This window comes from Papio anubis, chromosome 14 (assembly GCF_008728515.1).
Source record: "Papio anubis isolate 15944 chromosome 14, Panubis1.0, whole genome shotgun sequence".
In the NCBI taxonomy this organism is placed as follows: domain Eukaryota; kingdom Metazoa; phylum Chordata; class Mammalia; order Primates; family Cercopithecidae; genus Papio; species Papio anubis.
The window spans coordinates 47,820,674-47,841,545 of record NC_044989.1 but is presented as its reverse complement, the minus strand read 5'-3'; the positions used below and the strand labels follow the sequence as shown (position 1 = coordinate 47,841,545).

Below are 20,872 nucleotides of genomic sequence, written 5' to 3'. Positions count from 1 at the left end.
TCAGGAAAGGTAGAATGGACTAATGGTCTTTTAAAGACACACCTCACCAAGCTCAGCCTCCAATTTAAAAAGGACTGGACAGTACTTTTACCTCTTGTCCTTCTCAAAATTAGAGCCTGTTCTCAAGATGCTACAGGGTACAGTCCATTTGAACTTTTATATGGACACATTTTCTTGCTTGGCCCCAACCTCATCCCAGACACCAGCCCTCTAGGCAACTATCTTCCAGTCATCCGGCAGGCTAGACAGGAAATTCGCCAGGCTGCTAATCTACTCCAGATTCCCAGCCATATGAAGACACCCTAGCTGGACAATCAGTTCTTGTTAAGAATCTGACCCCTCAAACTCTACAACCTCAATAGACTGGACCCTACTTAGACATTAATAGTACCCCAACTGCTGTCCTCCTACAGGACCCTCCCCATTGGGTTCACCATTCCAGAATAAAGCTATGCCCATCGGACAGCCAGCCTGATCTTTCTTCTTCCTCCTGGAAGTCGCAAATACTCTCCCGTACTTCCCTTAAACTCACTCGCATTTCTGAAGAGCAGTAATAACCCTTATGAGCCGAATACATCCTTTCATTCTATTAAGTCTATTCGTCCTTACCCTACTTTTTGCAACAGGGCTTTATGCAGTCACCCGCACTACTTGGACTGCGCCCCAAAAACTTGTCATCCCTACTAGCTTCTGTCTAGTCATACTCCTTTTCACCATTCTCAACTATTCGTAAATGCCACACTTTTCCTCCAAACCATCATAACTGGTATCTCCTGGTTTTACCTCAAAGCGCCACCCCTAAGTCTCTCTTGAAGTGGATAGAAGATCTTCAGTGGCAAGGTACACTCCAATTCTTCTATCCTGATGAAGTCCTTTTTTTTTACTTTTCTACTCACTCTTATCCTTGCCCCCATTCTCCAGTCACTCTCTACCTCTCCCTAGTTACCTCTAGCATACTATCAATCTCACCCACTCTCTCCTCACTGCCTCCAATCCTTCTCTAGTAAAGAATTGTTGGCTAAGAGTTTCCCTTTCTTCCTGCTCTTATGCAGCTGTCCCCGCTCTACAGGCCGACTGGGCTACCTCTCCTGTCTTCCTGCACCTCCAAACCTCCTTTAATAGCCCTCATCTTTACCCACCTGAGGAATTTCTTTACTTTCTAGACAGATTTGGTGAGAACTCCCCAGACATTTCGCACCAAGAAGCTGCCACACTTCTCCGCATCTACTTACGGCACCTTTCTCCTTATGTCAATTCCACCCTCCTCCCATATTGGACCTCTAACCACACAAACAACTATCCCTGCTGCTGCTCCTCTATCCATCTCCCAACAACAGCCTGTGGAATCCCCTTAGGCAACCTTCCACCGTCCAAACGTTCCTTTTCTCTTTATCTCCAGAACCCAGACACACACATTACCAAACAGATGGGAGCATTCTAATTTCACATTACTGATAAGCCCTCTATCATTATTGACAAACTAAAAAACATTGGCAGTCACTACTATTAAGGAAGACACCTACCCTGCATCTCACTCCATCCTTGGCTACCCTCCCCCTCCTCGTCTGAATCTCCTCCTAGCCCTTCCTCTTGCTTGCTTATACCCAGCCCCATGAATAGCAGTGAAAGCTTACTCGTAGATACTATGCGCTTTCTCATACATCATGAAAAACAAATCTCTCCCTCTACGCAGTTGCACCATCAATCCCCATTACAACCTCTGACGGCTGCTGCCCTTGCTGGATCTCTAGGATTTTGGGTGCAGGACTCCTCTTTCAGTACACCCTCTCACCTTTTCACTTTACCTTTCCAGTTCTGCCTGACACAAGGTCTCTTCTTTTTATGTGGCTCTTCCACCTACATGTGCCTACCTGCCAACTAGATGGGCACATGTACTCTAGTCTTCCTTACCACCAAAATCCAGTTTGCAGATGGGAATGAACAACTGCTTGTCCCCCTCATGACACCAACACAACAAAAAAGAGTCATCCCACTAATCCCTATACTTGTGGGTCTAGGACTTTCTGCCTCTACTATTGCACTTGGAATTGGAATAGCAGGCATCTCAACCTCTGTCACAACATTCCGCAGCCTCTCTAATGACTTCTCCGCTAGCATTACAGATATGTTACAAACTTTATCTGTCCTCCAAGCCCAGATTGACTCTTTAGCTGCAGTTGTCCTCCAGAACTGCTAAGGCCTCAATTTACTCACTGCTGAAAAAGGAGGACTCTGTATATTTTTAAATGAAGAGTGTTGTTTTTACCTAAATCAATCTGCCCTGGTGTATAACAACATAAAAAAACTCAAGGATAGAGCCCAAAAACTTGCCAACCAAGCAAATAATTATGCTGAACCCCCTTGGACACTCTCTAATTGGATGTCCTGGGTACTCCCCTCTTAGCCCTTTAATACCTATTTTTCTTCTTCTTTTATTTGGACCTTATGTCTTCTGTTTAGTTTCTCAATTCATACAAAACCGCATCCAGGCCATCACCAATCATTCTATACGACATATGCTCCTTCTAACAACCCCACAATATCACGCCTTACCCCAAAATATTTCTTCAGTTTGATCTCTCCCATTCTAGGTTCCCACGTCACCCCAATCCCACTTGAAGCAGCCCTGAGAAACATCACCCATTATCTCTCCATACCACTCCCAACAATTCTCACCGCCCCAACACTTCACCACTATTTTGTTTTGTTTTTCTTATTAATATAAAAAGACAGGGATGTCAGGCCTCTGAGCCCAAGCTAAGTCATCATATACCCTGTGACCTGCACGTATACATCCAGATGGCCTGAAGCAACTGAAGATCCACAAAAGAAGTGAAAATACTCAGTTCCTTCCTTAACTGATGACATTCCACCTTTGTGATTTGTTCCTGCCCCACCCTAACTGATCAATTGACTTTTTGACAATACACCCTCCCCACCCTTGAGAAGGTACTTTGTAATATCCTCCCCAACCCTTGCGATAATGTGCTTTGTGATATTCCCCCGCCCTGAAGAAGGTACTTTGTAATATTCTCCTGGCCCTTAAGAATGTACTTTGTAAGATCCACCCCCTGCCAGCAAAACATTGCTCCCAACTCCACCCCTATCCCAAACCTATAAGAACTAATGATAATCCCACTACCTTTTGCTGACTCTCTTTTCGGACTCAGCCCGCTTGCACCCAGGTGATTAAAAAGCTTTATTGGTCACACAAAGCCTGTTTGGTGGTCTCTTCACAATGACGCGCGTGACAAGCGGCAGTTGGGTATCCCTAGATGGGGCAAGCGCAAGAGAGAGAGAGTCAGGGCTCTGAACAGGCTTCTCTTGATGTACAATGAGACCTTGGGTGAGGCAGAAGTAGCTGGTGAGTCCATCACCCTCTGCTTAGAACACTGCAGCTTCCCCTTTTTCTTAGGAATTCTTATGGGGCTGTCAGAGGTGTTGCAACCAGAGAAACTCCATCTTGAATAGGAGCTGCATAAAATGAGGCTGAATCCTAGTGGGCTACATTCCCAGACAGGTAGGCATTCTAAGTCACAGGTTGAGGTAGGAGATCGGCACAAGATACAGGTCATAAGGACCTTGCTGGTAAAACAGCTTGCAGTAAAGAAGCTGGCTAAAACTCACCAAAACCAAGATGGCGACAACAGTGACCTCTGGTCGTCCTCAATGCTACGTTCCCACCAATGCCCTGACAGTTTACAAATGCCATGGCAACATCAGGAAGTTACCCTATATGGTCTAAAAGGGGTAGCATACAATCAAGAAATAACCATAAAAATGGGCAACCAGCAGCCCCCAGGGCTGCTCTGTCTATGGAGTAGCCTTTCTTTATTCCTTTACTTTCTTAATAAACTTACTTTCACTTTAGTCTATGAACTCGCTCTGAATTCTTTCTTGCACAAGATCCAAGAACCCTCTCTTGGGATCTGGATTGGGATCACTTTCCAGTAACAGGGCTTCCAAAGCCCTGTAGGATCAGGCCTCTGCCCAGTGCAAAATGCCCTCACAGTGGTCTTCCACAGTTCTCTCCTTCTGCCAACAGCCTTGGCATGCCATTCCAAGCTGCACAGCTGCCCTCTGTCATTCACTCACTCTCTTCCTGGTCAATGCCTACCTGTCTCAGCCCTGCCTAGGTCAAATATCCCTATATGCATCTCCTGAAACAACATAGTTCTTCATAGCCATTGTCACCATGGTTATTTTTCATTGACTTGTGTAACTTTTGATCCTGAAGCTCAATGAAGGCAGAAACCACGTCAATTTTGGCTCTTGTATCCAGCACCTAGCCACATATCTGGCATTTAATTGGTGTTCCGTAATACTTGATGGAGAAATAAATTAGCAAACCAAACTGGAATCCTGCCAATGAGCCTGGAGCCCTTTGTGATGTAGCTTCTGTTAAGAGAATTGGGAAGAGAGGAGAGAGTCATTCGAATCCTGGCGTTTTCACTCGGTGGGGCCTCCTCCACCATAGCCTGAGGTTTTCTCCTGATAAAATCTGCTTATGAAGAATGCCAAGGATGGCTATAGCCTATCCCAGCATGAATCCTGCAAGTGCTTTGGCTGACTTATTACCTTCAGGTTACAGTATATTATGCTTTTTAAGTATAACATAATGAGGGCTCATACAATGAGACAACCGCACGCAGATTGTAATCAATGTTTGAGAATGCATTTATTTAGCACTTTTCCTCCTGCTCAATATGCATGGAAAGATTTGAACTTTGCAACAAACCTCTCTTGAGCTGTTCTCTTCTCCAGCTTTTGTCTTCTGTCTCCCCTTTCATTCTCCATCTCCATGTGACAATTCTCCTCCAACTGTTCTACTATAAGGCTCTGAATTCTACTATAAGGCTGAACATTGTGAACAGAAAGGCCTGCATATTCAATAAGAGCCCCAAGGAACTTGCATGCAGGAGGGTCCAATACTATAAGGAGCTAGAATACCATCCACTTCAAGGCCAGCCAGCCCAGGGGCTTGTTGGGTTAATGGAGACTGCAAATGCACTACTAAGTGAGTGCCTCTGACTTCCCTTCAGGGCCTTAGCTTCCTTATCTGCTATTCCAACAGCCCCTAATGGTACTCCCACTCTCCCTCCTACCCAGTCATTAATATAAAGGCAATTTTAAATGAGTTAGGATCCTTAATAGCACAGTGCCTGGCACAGAATAGAGGTTTAAAAGTCAACATGGGCAGATCACAAGGTCAGGAGATCGAGACCATCCTGGCTAACATGGTGAAACCCTGTCTCTACTAAAACATACAAAAAATTAGCCAGGCATGGTGGCAGGTGCCTATAGTCCCAGTTACTTGGGAGGCTGAGGCAGGAGAATGACGTGAACCCGGGAGGCAGAGCTTGCAGTGAGCCGAGATCACACCACTGCACTCCAGCCTGGGCAACAAAGTGAGACTCCATCTCGAAAAATAAATAAATAAATAAATAAATAAATTGTTATATAGGAGGAAGGAAGGGAGGGAGGGAAAAAAGGGAAGCTGACTGACCACATTCATGTGCTCAACTATAAAGAAGACCTTCTATTCACAAGAAACATTCCTCCCTGTAGAAGCCCTATTGACCCATGTAATACCTGGAAAGCCATCCCCAAGACTCTTTTCCCCACCCCATCCCCACACCTAATTCCACCAATGCTACCCCTCCAGACATTATCCCCTACTACACACCCCTCCTCCAATATCCCCACTCATCAATGCTCATTTCTGGGCTATTACCAAGTAAAACAGTCACCCTCAGTTTGCTACGCATTTCTTTACATCAAACATCATGTTCTATGCTGTGATCCATTTTCAGCATTGCAGTTTTAATTAATATCTAATGAACAAATCTCACCTTTGCATGTTTCACAACCCACAGACAAGTTAATAAATGAGAATGGTTTCATTATAAAAATCATTGCTTCCATAATCTATCTACTTCCAATGCCACCTTCCATTCTTTCCTCCTCTGGGTCTTATCCCCTTTTTAGAGTTGCCTAGCTAAAACAAATGCTCTAACTCTCTGAAAAGATCAGTTCAATATTCGTAGATTCCTGACTCATTCAAATGATGAAATATTAGCTATGGCAACCCTCCAGTATCTTTCTCCTAAGCCTTCCTCCCTTGCTTTGTTTTCACTCTTGGTTCTGACAGCCTATTGGTTTTGGATTAGAAAGTTATTCATATTTCATCTCTCCCAACTGCAAGAATATAGAGGAACCAAGTGGAAGGAAAAATCCCACAGGAAAGTCAATCATGATGAGAACACAAGGTACAAATACCTGAGAGAAGAGGGGAGATTGGGAGATGAGACGAAAAAATTGAAGCAAATGAAGGTCAGGCCTGTTGATGGTCTCACCACATTTGAAGGTCTAAATTCCAATCTCAGACTCATTCAAGCAGGAACTTGTTCCTCCACACTGTGGCTTCCATCCTCAAAGTCACCTCATGATTCAAGAAGGCAGCTGAAGTTCCAGTCATCACATCTATATTCCAGGAAGCACGACTGAGGAAGGGGAAATGGTGGAAGGGCAAAAGGGCCCCCCTTCCTGTGGAATTAGCTTTCTTTTATGCAGCCTTCCTGGAAGTCCCACATAATATTTTGCTAGAATTTAAAAATACAGTCTCACCTTATAAGGGAGAATGGAAAATAGGGTCTTGTAACTGGTCACAGTGACATCTCAAATAAAATGGGTGTTCTATTGCTAAAAAAAGAGGTTGAACAGATATTTGAGTGGGAACTAGAAGTCTCATTGAGAAGCCAAACTCAAACACTTGCTGATATTTTAATAGGGGAAAAAAAAGAGTGATGAACTAAAGACAGAAGAGGGAAGAATAGTAAATCTTAAGAATCCAGCAATACCTACCAATGTGAAATTCAGCTAAAACTTTATTTTAGAGTACACTATGCCAACAAATGATATTTCACATGTATTTATTGACATGAAAGTAATATAAATTCCATGTTTATTGAACAGTCTCAGGTACCTTGAACAGTACTTGGCACATAGTAGGTTTAAATCAAAAGATGTCTTGAAAGATACATGATGTTAAATTAAAAAGTAAGTTTAAAGTAGTATGTAAAATATCCTATAACTTTACTAAAATCAAATATGTGTATGTATATGTAGATAGATAGACAGATAGATAGAGCCAGCCAACCAGGCAGTAAGATCATTAAAATGACTGATAACAGTAATTTTCTCTGCATAATATGATAGAATTGGGGTAATTTTTATTTTCTTATTTTTAGCTTTCGTGAATTTTCCAATTATTCTAAGTTAATTAGGCATTACTTTATACAGTTTTTAAAAGTCATATCAGAATTTAATTATGCATTACTTTATATAGTTTTTAAAAGTCATATCAGAATTTAATTATGCATTACTTATAGAGTCTTAAAAAGTTATATCAAAATCCATTTGAGACAAAAATCAATACCTGTATAGCCTTACCTAGAGAACAAAAAAATCTGGATTAGATTTTAAAATAAGAAAGAGTTGAAATAGATATTTAAAAAACATTTTTAAAAAATCACTTCTTAATAAAGAGTGATTCAGCTTTAGAAGACAGGGCTCCATAGAGACATTCAGACAAGGAACCCACAACATTTTGGACAAGAGGATTAGGAAATAAGGAGTTGCCCTCAAAGCTTTAAGGCTCCTCTTCACTCTGGGATTCTTGTCTTCATTTCCAAACTCCCTGTCAACAGGCAGCAATTGGTGGCTTCATTAATCTTCAAATATTATGGTGACTTAAAGATGACATAGTGCATTCTTTACAAAGACAGATGTGGCAACTGAGTCCAGGGAGGTTTTAATACCAGATCCCCCAACTTTGCACCCAATATGTTCCTAATTTGTTTTTCTTTTCCCCTGCAGACATAGCTTATGCCTTTCAATGTGGCCATGTTTGTGGGGAAACAAAGTTTGCCATAAAATTGGCTTCATTAAGCCAGAGTCCACATACATTATATATCTGACTCTCATTTTAGAAGGAAAAACTCACCTTTGAGATTCACAGGATCAGTTAGTCTATGCCCTAAAGTTGTACTGAGAGGCTGAGAGGCCACCAATGGAGGTCCTGGATTATGAGAAAGGGACTCTTCCCTCTCCTCTCATCCATACTCAACATTAGCCCACCATAGTTCCTTGAATGCAATATGTTTTTTCTGGCTTCTATACATGCACCCAGGTCAATACCCCTGGTTGGGGTGTTCCCTCCCTTTCAGTCAATCCAAACCTTACCCATCCTTTAGGCCTTGCCCCCATTCTTCCTGATATCCAAAGCTTCCTCTGACTCCTGCAGCCCTTGTTATAGGCTCCCTTCTCTGACCTCCTGTGACCAGTACCACACAGTCAGCTCCTAACTGTATCTGCTATGTCATAGTCCTTATTGCTTCATACATGTGCATCTTATCACCTCAGCCAGACTCTAAGCTCTTGCAGGGAGAGTAAGGTTCATCTCTCTCTCTCACACACACACACACACACACACACACACACAGATTATAGTACACTGCTTTATACCTGGTAGGTTCTCAATAAATATCTGTTCATCAGTTATTTGGAAATAACCAGAAAACAGCTGAACAATCACAAATTTTTAACAAGTTGAGTTATAAGACAGTCTCATGACACAACTATATGCTGTTTACAAGAAACTAACTTAAGATCTAAGGACAAATAGGTTGAAAACGAAAGAATGGAAAAAGATATTCCACGCAAACAGTAACCAAAAGAGACCTGGGTGGCTATACTAATATTAGAAAAAACGGACTGTAAGTCAAAAATTGTTGTAGGCCAGTTGCAGTGGATCATGCTTGTGATCCTAGCACTTTGAGAGACCAAGCCTGCACAACATAGTGAGACCCTATCTCTACAAAAAATAAGAAAATTAGCCAGGCATGGTGGTGCATGTCTGTAGTCCCAGCTTCTTGGGAGGGTGAGGTGGGAGGATTGCTTGAGCCCAGGAGTTTTAGGTTGCAGTGAGCTATAATTGTGCCACTGCACTTCTGCCTGGATAACACAGTGAGACCCTGTCTCAAAAAGAAAATTTATTATAAGAGAAGAAAAAAAGGATATCATATACAGATGCTCCTCAAATTATGATAGGGTTACATCCAAATTTAATTTCATTATTTTCTCTATAGCACAGTTAAATTGTTTCCAATTTTCCCATTTTTTTATTTTAAAGAAATTACTTTCCTTGGGATAAATTCTTTTCTATTTCCACCATTAGTTGAAAATATCCTAAGTCTAAAATGTATATTAGCTTACAATTGGGCAAAATAGTCTAACACAAAGCTTATTTTATAATAAAGTGTTGAATATCTTATGTAATTTATTGAGTACTACACATTAAGTGAAAAGTGCAATGGTTTGACACCATCGTAAAATCAAAAAGTTGTAAGTCAAACCATTGTAAATCAGACACCATCTCTATTAACAAAAGGGTAAATCCATCAAGAAGCTATAACAATTGTAACATATATACAGCAAGCAACAGAGCCTCAAAATATATGACAGCAGCACTGACATAATTGAAGGGAGAACTAGAGAGTTTTACTCTTGTAGTTGCAGACCTCAATATTTCACCTTCAATAATGGATAGAACATCTAAACACAAGAGCAATATGAAAATAGAGGCATGTTACCCATGTTTTTTTTCCAGTCCAACAGGAACCCTGTCCTCCAAATGCCAATGGAAAGAAAAGGAGGACAGTATTGTAAGTGCTATTACAAATGTTATGGTTAAGTGCTGCTGCACATTTGAGACATGTCTTGCCTATCACCACTCAAGATGCACTTCATCATAAGGAACCACTTCAGGCGCCAAGGCTACTGTCTTCTCAGGTCACAAGTCCAGAGTCAACACTTGTCTTCAAATCCCACACAGTTCTAGGGAGATTGAACTACAGGGCATCCAGTATCAGTTACATCCTGTGTCACCAAAACACGTAGACCCTTGTCTAAGCCTCCAGTCAGACTCCTGCTTCCCCAGAATAATTTTATTTCAAGGGGCCTTTCTTCCAGCTCCTGGGCTGTGGCCAGACTCTCCCCATGCTTTCCTCAACAAGACTTCTTGACCTTAAATTCATGGAAGACAAATCAGATGTCTTTCTCTTCCATTCTGGAAGGCCTTGGGTAAAACTGGTTCACTTCTTCCCAGCTACCAGCTCTGTGAAACATGGCGTGAGGAAACATTTGTCAAATGACTTAAAACATAAAAGGTTTTATAAAAACTTAATTCCAGGAGAATGGGGGGAGGAGGGCTATTATATCTATACTACTAAGGAGGCAATTCAACTGACCCTTCACGGGATAGAGATAACCATCTTCTCCATACTAAAAAAAAAAAAAAAAGTATCCGTTACACAGCTAATTGTCAATAAGTAATGCAGACAATGAGTACTAGAGGAATTCTGAGAACAAGAAGATCAAAGAGGTTTGAAGGCAACCAGAACATTTTGGATCTGCTACTACTTGAAATGCAAAACTTGTCACCAAAATTTTACCACCACAGATTAATTTTTAAGACAAAGTATTTTGGAGCAAACTCCTTTATTCAAATTTAATTTCATAATTTTCTCTGTAACACAACTAAACTGTTTTAAATTTTCTCACTTCTAAAATAAATTATTTTCCTTGGGATAAATTTCTATTTCCATTTTTTTGGATAAAGATTATCTTAATTCATATTTTTGTTTGTTTGTTTTTAGACGGAGTCTTGCTCTGTCACCCAAGCTAGAGTACAATGGTGCAGTGGCACCATCTCAGCTCACGGCAACCTCTGACTCCCGGGTTCAAGCGATTCCTCTGCCTCAGCCTCCCAAGTAGCTGAGATTACAGGTGCCTGCCACCACACCCAGCTAATTTTTTTGTATTTTTAGTAGAGACAGGGTTTCACCGTATTAGCCAGGATGGTCTCGCTTTCCTGACCTCATGATCCACCTGCCTCAGCCTCCCAAAGTGCTGGGATTACAGGTGTGAGCCACCACGCCCAGCCCATTGTATTTGTTTTTTAACAGCTTTACTGAGATGTAACTCACATATCATACAATTCATTCATTTAAAGTGTACAATTTAATGCTTTTTAGTATATTTATAGAGCTGTCCAATCATCACCACAATTTACTTTAGAACATTTTTATCACTTCCAAAAGAAACCCCATCCCCATTAGCAGACACTCCCATTCTCCTGAACTCCCACCCCTAAGCAACCACTAAGTTGTTTTGTCTTTATAGATTTGTCTACTCTGGACATTTTATACAAATGGAATCGTACAATATGTGGTCCTTTGTGACTGGTTTCTTTCACTTAGTATATTTTCAAGATTTATGCACATTGTAGTATATATTAGTACTTCATTCCTTCTTATTGCCAAATATGTCATTGTATAAATATACTACATTTTATTTATTATTAATCAGATAATGGACTTATAGGTTCACCACTTTCTACTTTTTGGCTATTATGAATGGTGCTGCTATGAATATTCATGTACAAGTTTTTGTGAAGGTACATTTTTGTTTATCTTCTTGGGTATATACCTAGGAGTGGAGTTGCCAATTGGTTCCATTTGACTTTACCTAATTTTCTTGGCTAACAGTCCTATATTGTGCTTGTGTGTGTGTGTATATATATACACATACATATACATATGGCAGAAAGACACAGAGACAGAAAAGAAAAAGAGAGGCTGTACTTGTTTGCATGTCTTATCTGAAATTTTTGCATGCATAGCAGATTCAATAACCATAGAGTTGAAAAGATGGCATCAAAATCATTGGCTGAAAATATCCTACAAAGGGAAAACTTTCTGGAAAAAATGTCTAACCTGAGTTGAGCTGGGTTTTTTTTTTAAAGAGCTGGAGAGAAGAGAGAAGATAGTGCTGCAGTAGGGGCCACAGCACAAGTAAAGGCCTGGTGATTGGGCTGGATATAGAGTACTTGGGGAATAAGTAAAAGTTAGTAGATGAGGCTGGAATGATTTATTAGGAATCACCTCGTCAAGGTCTTTGAATGGCAGCCTCAAGGGTTTAAAAACTACATTTTTAGGCCGGGCGCTGTGGCTCACGCCTGTAATCCCAGCACTTTCGGAGGCCGAGGCGGGCGGATCACAAGGTCAGGAGATTGAGACAATCCTGGCTAACACGGTGAAAAACCCCGTCTCTACTAAAAGTATAAAAAATTAGCCGGGCGCGGTGGCGGGCGCCTGTAGTCCCAGCTACTCGGGAGGCTGAGGCAGGAGAATGACGTGAACCCGGGAGGCGGAGCTTGCAGTGAACCGAGATCGCGCCACTGCACTCCAACCTGGGCGACAAAGGGAGACTCCGCCTCAAAAAAAAAAACAAAACAAAACAAAAAAAAACTACATTTTTATAGCTTTAGGGGAGCCATTGGAGACTATGGTTTAAATACGTCAATCACATGATCACATCAGATGGGCATGATTACAGCAATGACTGGCAGGTGCAGGCAGGATGTACCTAAATAGGGAGACACGAAGCAAGCCCTCCTCCTTTAGGAGTCTATTGCAGCAATTCAGGACTGAGGTAAAGGCTCTGAGCATAGCCAGCTGGAAGTCAGTAGCTTAAATATTGATTTAGTGGGCAAAAGCCGCATTCATCACCGGGCTGGTTCCCTAAAAACCCCGTGCGTATGTGCAGGGAACTCATCATTTCCCTATTACATAAATTGATTAGGTCATTCGGAGCCGAGATTGATGCCAGAGATTTGCTGCTAATCAAGCTAGAATAGCAAGTTGGAGGACAAGACAGGCCTTCTGCCAACTGGGCAAGGAACTGGTCCCAGAAGCAGAGAACACTGCAGCGAAGTACCCTGTGTTTGCTTGGGGAGTCTGAGCAAAGATAGCCTCTGAGAGGCCTGGCAATGCCCTTCAGTTACATCTGGAGTCTCCAGGGCAACTCCTAGAATGACACTTCTCATGGCTTCTGTCAAGAGCTGACCAGCCAAGTGGAATCCAGCCCCAAAGGTCCATGACAGGGCTGTCCTCACTGTGTGCTGAAGCTGTAAGAGTGGAGGTACTGGGGAAACAGGGCTTAGGGCAGCATCTGTGGAGAGTCCAGGGGAGCCAAAGCCTTGGAGAAAGAGTTTACTGTTTTGGCAATAACAGCAATAGTCTGCAATAACAAAAATTTGTGTTTGTATACACCTTCTACAGTGCTCCAGAAAAAAGGGAGGTTCAGCTTTCTTGGTGGATAAGATACTCTCCCTCTCACACAAAGACACCCTAGCCCCATTTTAAGGAGAGCCCTGCAAAACTAGCCACATGCCATCCAGTGCCAGGAAGCCTGGTTCTGACATGGTGGTGGTGGAGTTTCTACCCATCTGTCCCTAACACAGAGGGAAGTGTACCTGGCTCCATCTATAAACTGAGGCAGCATATCTGGGAAGAACCAAATCTCCAGAGCACCCTGGTTTAGGACAATCAACATCCCAAGTCAGATGTCTTTCAGCTTTCACAGCTCTCCTGTCTGCAGCCCACTTCTCATTCTGCGACCGGCCCTAGTTTCGAAGGCGTGAAATGCTCAGTGAGTAGTGGAGGGAACACTTTTAGTACTATGACCCGTAATTGACGCTGCTGCCACCACTTTTGGTTGACCTTAGCCCCTAACTGGAAATGGGTGGGGGGGCAGGGGGCAGGGATCTACTTTTTGCCACCGCTCACCCACCTGGGATATCTAAGTATAGTCATCATTATTATTATTATTTGCTGCCATCACATCATCACCAGGGTCTTGCTTCCCGCAGTCCATAGTAAGGGGGAGGACAGGGAAGGAACCGGCTGCCCGAAGAGGATGATTTTCCGCCTGTACTGAGGGTGTTCCTCGCCAGAACTTTTGTGGCACCGGCAAAGCCGGCTTGTGTCCAGCAGAGAAGCACCCGCAGCCGCGCGGGGCATCCGTCGTCTTTTTCTGCCGCGGTGGGGCATAGGAGGGCAACCATTTGCCCGGGGCGTTCCATAGCACACCGTTCCCCGCGCCGGCCTCAGGGGAGCTGCTAGTGAGCTTCCCCTACACCTCCTCTATTCCTCTACTCTCTGCCGCAGCCAGGGTCTTATTCCCCGCCCCGGGCTAGAGGGGTCGGTGAGCTGGGGTGGCGAAAGGAGCCCAGCAGTCCGCCGGGCCTGGGCTCTTTTTCCCGGTGGCACCTTGGTCCCCCACCCGCGCTTGACTCCTCCCCCGTCTCTATTCCGCAGCGTCCCCGCCCTGTCAGCAGCCTGCTTCAGCGACCGCACCTGCCGCGGGTGGTGGGTGGGGGGGTACACGCAGGAGGTAAAAAGGAAAACAGGGAGGGTTTGGGGTGCACAGCGCAGCGGGGTGAGCAGCCTTGCCCGCGCCTCGGACCCCTGCAGCCCTAGCGGCGCCCGCCCGCGGCTGCGGCACCGATGCGCTGTCCGCGGTGCTGACGCCGGCCGCCGCTCGGTCGGGAGGGGGAGCAAAAGCCCTCGTTCCCGGGTCGCCCGGAGCCCAGCGACCGCCTCTCCCCGATTCCCCATTTCCAATGGAACCCGCTGCGTCCTGGCGCTGCGGTTCGATCCAGGGCAAAGGAGTGAACGAAGGTAACTTAAACTTCGGACTAACGCCCGAGAACCCAGTGTCGGCGATTCGCGTCGCGCAGCCTCCAGCCCTGGAGACCTCAGAGCACCACCAAGTTGAGCAAAGTTTCACCGCGGCATGAGATAAGGGAGGGATTCCAGAGGCGAAGCGCAGAGAGGAGCAAGACGAGGTTCCCCGGCGAGGTGGTAGCTCGCACCGCAGTCGGACACCTGCTCCGGTGCCCCGCATTAGTGCCGCCGGAGCCACCGGGAGGCGTCGCGGCAGCCCAACTCTCCACCCCCTCCCTCCTGTCCCTACTCACCCCTCCCCAACACCCCGCCCCGGGCGCCAGTGACTCCGCCTCTCCCTGCCGGGCGGCTCTTCGGCTGGAGCTGAGAAAGGAGCGCTTTCCCGGACTCGGCTCGGCTCCGAGGCTCCGAAGCCGACGCCGCCAGCTCAGCCCCGGGGGCGGGAGCAGGACTGCCAGCAGATCCCGCACCTAGGAGCCGCCGAGCCCGAACGCCTCATGGGACGCCCCCGGGGGCTCTCTCCCCGCCCTGCTGCCGAGTCCCGGTCCTAGGCGCCCGGGCTCCACGGCCCACCCCGCCCGCAGCCCGCGGCCTGTCTGGAGAGGAGTATGAGGCCCGGGGCCCCGCGGACGCCGGCCACCGGGCGGCAGGGGCCTAGCTGCGAAGCCCCGCGCCCGAGGGCGGCGGGTAAGGAGCCGCGGGAGCCGGCGAGGCGTCGGGGCGCGGAGAGGAGCGCCCCTGCCCGGGCACCCGCTGGGCCACGGGACTCGCGTGTGGCCTGAGTGCCGGGGAGGAGGCGGAGGCGCCCCTCCGTCCGGGCTCTGGGAAGGCGGCGAGGGGCTCCGCGGCGGCCCCGGACCCCTGGCCACCATCCTCACGCTCCTGCTCCCGCCGGGGGGATGTCGCGGCCCGGGCCCCGAGCGCCGCCCCGGCCCCGGGGCTGAGCTCCGGACCATGTCCTCCCGCAGCCCCCGGCCCCCGCCCCGCCGTAGCCGCCGCCGCCTGCCGCGCCCCTCCTGCTGCTGCTGCTGCTGCCGCCGCTCGCACCTCAACGAGGACACCGGCCGCTTCGTGCTGCTGGCGGCGCTCATCGGCCTCTACCTGGTGGCGGGTGCCACAGTCTTTTCCGCGCTGGAGAGCCCCGGCGAGGCGGAGGCGCGGGCGCGCTGGGGCGCCACGCTGCGCAACTTCAGCGCTGCGCACGGCGTGGCCGAGCCGGAGCTGCGCGCCTTCCTCCGGCACTACGAGGCCGCGCTGGCCGCCGGCGTCCGCGCCGACGCGCTGCGCCCGCGCTGGGACTTCCCCGGCGCTTTCTACTTCGTGGGCACCGTGGTGTCAACCATAGGTGAGCGGCGCGCCCCCCCGCGCGTCTTTCCTCTCTGTGCCTTTCACCTGCCGCCCTTTTCACTGCTCGGCCGCTCGGTCAGCGTCCCTCGGCTCTCCCTTCCCTTCTAATGTCCCTTTGCTTACTTTTGTCTCGCCCTCTCTTCTCCGCCGGACCCCGTTCTCTCTCTGTGTCCCTCTCGGCTTTCAGTGACGGAGGAAAGCCCACCTCTGGCGCTCACCCCGCGGTGGTTTGCCTGGCAGTGTGGCCTAATGGGGGAGAATCCGGGCCGCCTGCGCTCCAACACTGGCCGGCTCCGTGACCTGACCTCTGTGAGCCTCCGTTTTCTCCTCTAAGAATACGTGCCACGGCTACCGGTTCTTTCCTATTTTCCACCCACAACCCCCGGGCCTCAGTTTCCTCTCCAGGATGATCTCAAAAGCCCCTTCTCTCTCCACCCTAAGCGCTTTTATTTCTTTTCATAGTCTTCCCCCTTTCTTCTTTTACCCTGTGTTTTCCCCCTCAGTGGCCTCTAACTCCTTTACCCTGGAGAGGGTGACCACTTGCCCCAGAATCACTTTCCCTAGATCTCCTTCCCACCTGCTTCTCCTACAATCTATACCGCCCCTTACCCGCCCCCCAAAGTAAAACCCGTTAGCCTGAGGCCAGGACTTCAGCTGCTGTTCTGCCTCCCTTCCTTGTGTTCTCCCCCAACTCCCAGCCCCTTTTCCAATTTCTTGACCGTTTCTTTGTTCCCTTGCCACTTTTTCCAACCATTAGTGGTACCAAGGGGTAGCTGGGAGCAGTGATAGTTCCCCTATTCTTTGCATCATGTCTTCTCCCTTTTTTTGGATATAAACAGTTTACGTTTTCTCAACCTTATGAAGAATGCTGTGTAAAGAGTCCTTCAAGCCCCCGCCCCTTTCTGTGTGGCCAGACTGCTGCCTCTGAGCTCCTGTGGAGAAATTCTGGAGCCACCCCTGCTCTCCATCCACCCCTTCATTCCTCTTTCTTCCTCTCCTTTCACTCGCTTTTCCCATCCCCCACTTTCCCTGGGTGTCATGTGAAACAAAGCCCCCCCCCCCCACTCACCTGTATAGAGTGCAGCAGAAATGCATGCTTATCACCTTGACAAGGCTTTGTGTGTCCCCAACTCCTGCTTTGAATCCCAGGATGGAAGAAGGCACTTGGCTGGTCACACCTCTAGTCACCCCAAGGCACTGTCTCCTGTGCAGTTTTGGAGGAGGGGGTAGGATTTGCTGGGCTTGAGAAGTGAGGGATTTCATAGACACACGTTCTGGAGTGGTTTGGTATGCCAGTTCAGATACAGAGGCATGGACTGTAACTGACCAGGATAAGCCATAGCAGATGGCTGGTTGGAGGCAGGGAGAGAGGCTGCCTCCATGTGCAGCATATGAGCAGCTAGAGATGTCTCTCTAAGTGTATATGTATAGTCTATGAAAGCACTTCCTTGCCTTCAATGATTTTTCATGTGTCATGCTTGATCTGATTATTTTAAATAGAAAAGGCAAATATGGCCCCCGTCCAAGGCACACACAAATTGGATAAAAATATCCTTTAAAAAGCTATATCATGTTGTTATGGTGATAGAAGATATAAAATGACCCCCTCAAAAATCCCCTTTTAAGAGCTGCATCAAGTTGCTATAGCAACTAGAGGTTTTTTTTTTTGTTTTTTTTTTTTTCTTAAATGCTTTAAAAGTACTAAGGATGCTTAGTCCTGGAGGATGACATCATGCATCCATAGCTCATTGTTGACTTGTGCTCTTCCTCTTGTAAACACACCCTTTCCTTTTCTTCCACCTGGAGGCACCTGTGCACATATTGGGTGGCCACAACACTTTTTCCCAGTGACATGTTCTGGCTTCCTAATGGAACTCACAGGCTAAAGGGAAAGCTGTTGGCAGTGTCCCTTTCCTTTTTAGGCCATGAGTCCATCCAAATAAAGCCCCATTCCAATGGCCTGTGTTCTCTGTGCCTCTCTAATGGGCTCCATCAATCTGTCGTTCGGTACCCCTTTGGAGGCACTGATTCTGAGCCCAGCCACAGCTTCTAAAGCTTCTCTTTCAGTAATTTACACAAAATCAAGTCAGTGTGTTGGGAAATTGTTCCATGCCCCAGCCTTTAGTCTACTGGCAGGATTGGCTGTTCCTTAGTCAAGTGGAAAGGAACTATATTCTCTTTCTTGATTTGTGTTTTCAGATGTAGGCAAGCAATGTAGGAGGGCTACACTGAAGCATGTGATTATGTTACGAGTGACCCAGCACGTTGCTTCCAAAATCTGCGGGGAAACATTCAAACCAGCCGGTGTACAGCCCTGGGTTGAAACAGCCCTCTGTGGGGATGCCAAGACAGCCACACAGTGCTGGTTATTGCCGCTGCTGGGATATTCTGGGGTCAGTGGTTCAAATTGGTCACTTCCATCAGTCAGATAAGTTCCGACGAATCCCCAAGTAGCGTATTGGCATTTCAGCTTTCTCTTTGCAAAATGCATTTGGATGAGGTTTAAGTAAAGATCTCCACAGGTCAGTTTCTCTTCTGCTTACATAGTTCCGTTCTCTTAAATGGCCTGAATCTTCAGAGACCATCATTATTATTATTGATGCTTTTATGGGTTCAACAGATCAGGGAGCCAAAGCTCAGTCCACAAAAAAATGGGCAGTCAGAATTCTTTATCTGCTTCTTTATCCAGTGAAGAGGACAATTAGCATGTACTCCGTTTTATTTGATGAGTTTCACAGTGTATATGGTTCATACAGGGCTGTGGAATTCAGGGGAACAAAATGATTTGGTTTAGTTATTTATACTGCCTAATCAAAAGGACATATGTGTGTGTGTGTGTTGTGTAGACCCAGATATATGGTTCATCTAGACTTTAGTATAGAAAATCTTTCCTTCCATTCATTCCATAACATGATTGTGTGTATCAGGCTGTATTTTGAAAGGTTAAAGCTTATGCTACATGGCAGAGATTAAGGCATATCCCAACATGGGCAGCTGGATCGCAGCATTTATGAGCAACATATCTTGGCCATCCTCACTGAAGATGATTAGAACAAGAAGGGGACCTTTGGTCCAATCTCATGTGGCACAGGGTTAGGGGACTTGTCAGTGGTCACACAGTTAATGAGGGGTTCAGCTAGGTCCAGAAACCAAGTTGTGCAATATCCACCAATTTCATGCATATAATTGGTGGGAACGTTCTTGTTTGAGATTGAAGTATTTAATAATGTCTGTCTGTCTATCTGAGTGTAAGAGTGTGTGTGTGTGTGTGTGTGTGTGTGTCCAGGGCAGGGACTGGTCTGCTGGTCTATTGGTCACGTCATCAACTGATTAAGTCCAGAGAAAACTTGAAGGATAAGACAGATGTTACAGACCAGACAAGTTAGAAGCATCTGGCAAGTCTTAGATAGCTAGACAGGCAAGAGCCAGCCTAAAGGGCAGAGATGGGGCACTAGCAAGTATGAGAGCTTCTGGCAAACTGTGGTCTAAGGACAGAAGTCACTTTCTTTTTTTTTTTTTTTTTTGAGACGGAGTCTCGCGCTGTCGCCCAGGCTGGAGTGCAGTGGCCGGATCTCAGCTCACTGCAAGCTCCGCCTCCCGGGTTCACGCCATTCTCCGGCCTCAGCCTCCCGAGTAGCTGGGACTACAGGCGCTGCCACCTCGCCCGGCTATTTTTTGTATTTCTTAGTAGAGACGGGGTTTCACCGTGTTAGCCAGGATGGTCTCGATCTCCTGACCTTGTGATCCGCCCATCTCGGCCTCCCAAAGTGCTGGGATTACAGGCTTGAGCCACCGCGCCCGGCCAGAAGTCACTTTCTTTCTGCCCTTTTTTGCACCAGTGTGTGTATGTGTGTGGGCACGTGCACGGGCACGTGCACACACACACTCTTGAGAGCACATGTGTATAGAGGAGGGGAAGAAGGAACAGGAATGGGCTTTCACCTGGTGGAAGACGTAATGACAGGTTTAGGTATGGCTGTGTGTACTCAAGGTTACGTGGAACAGCACGATGAAGTAGAATGTTTGTCCTGACATTTGGTTTGAACAGGGCCCCATATCCACAGCTGGGCAGTTTGCAGTCGTGTAGATACACGTGTGTCCACACAGTGCAGTACCAGTGGAAAATTTTGCCTGTGATTATTCAGCAGCCGTTCAGGCTGTGTAGAAAGTTAATCTGAATAGCTCAAGCGAAATAAAAATCCACTTTGTAGTCTAAATTATTCATACTGATTGCTTACACAGAACTGAAATCCTGGGTAATTATTATTTCTCCCATTTATGCTATGTGACATATTCCCTAGGGGTTGAAATCAAGTTTGCTTTAATGTGAATGTATTCATTTATTCATGCCCCCAATTAATAAACATCTAAGACAAACATCACTCATCATAGATGCATGTGTGACCTCTGGCATGTTGTCTGCACCTCCTGTGATTGTATGAACTCCTGAAGATACCATCTTGTGTTCTTTTAGCACGAAACCATGTTCTTGAAGACAGTATTCCAGCTCAAAGATATTCCAAACAATCCAAAGAGAATTAACCCATCACCTCACATCCTAAAGGATGTTTATCAGTTAACTTTGAAAAGATTAAATGGAAACTCTCCACTGGGGTTTTAATTATGCATCTGCTGTCAGATTTACACATAGGAAAGAACATATTTTAAAATCTTTCTCAAATGGCAGCTTGATATAAACAGAAATATTTTTGCTTCCTTTTATTAGGTTTTCTGGCAGCGTTTTTTAGCTATAAAGCTAAAATCATGCCGCTGTAGACGGGATGGTGTAGGTATAAGAGTTGTCACTTTTGGCACTGCATAATTTAGCTTGCTACTTTCAGAATTAGGCACACTTAATTATTCAGCCACGAGATTAGTAACAAGTCCTAACTTTTTCCCTCTTTTTCAACATGGATTTTTAAAAACTCTTTTTG

General features: G+C 46.2%; 1 protein-coding gene across 1 annotated transcript in view; it reads left to right on the top strand.

Annotated features, from left to right (window-relative positions):
• The first annotated feature begins 14,835 nt into the window (after nt 1-14,835).
• Nucleotides 14,836-20,872, top strand: part of KCNK12 (potassium two pore domain channel subfamily K member 12) — a 56,081-nt gene continuing 50,044 nt past the window's right edge. The window contains exon 1 of the mRNA XM_003908632.4: nt 14,836-15,936. Within this exon, the coding sequence (XP_003908681.1) occupies nt 15,546-15,936 (391 nt within the window). The 5' untranslated portion in view covers nt 14,836-15,545. The remainder of the gene's footprint in view (nt 15,937-20,872) is intronic.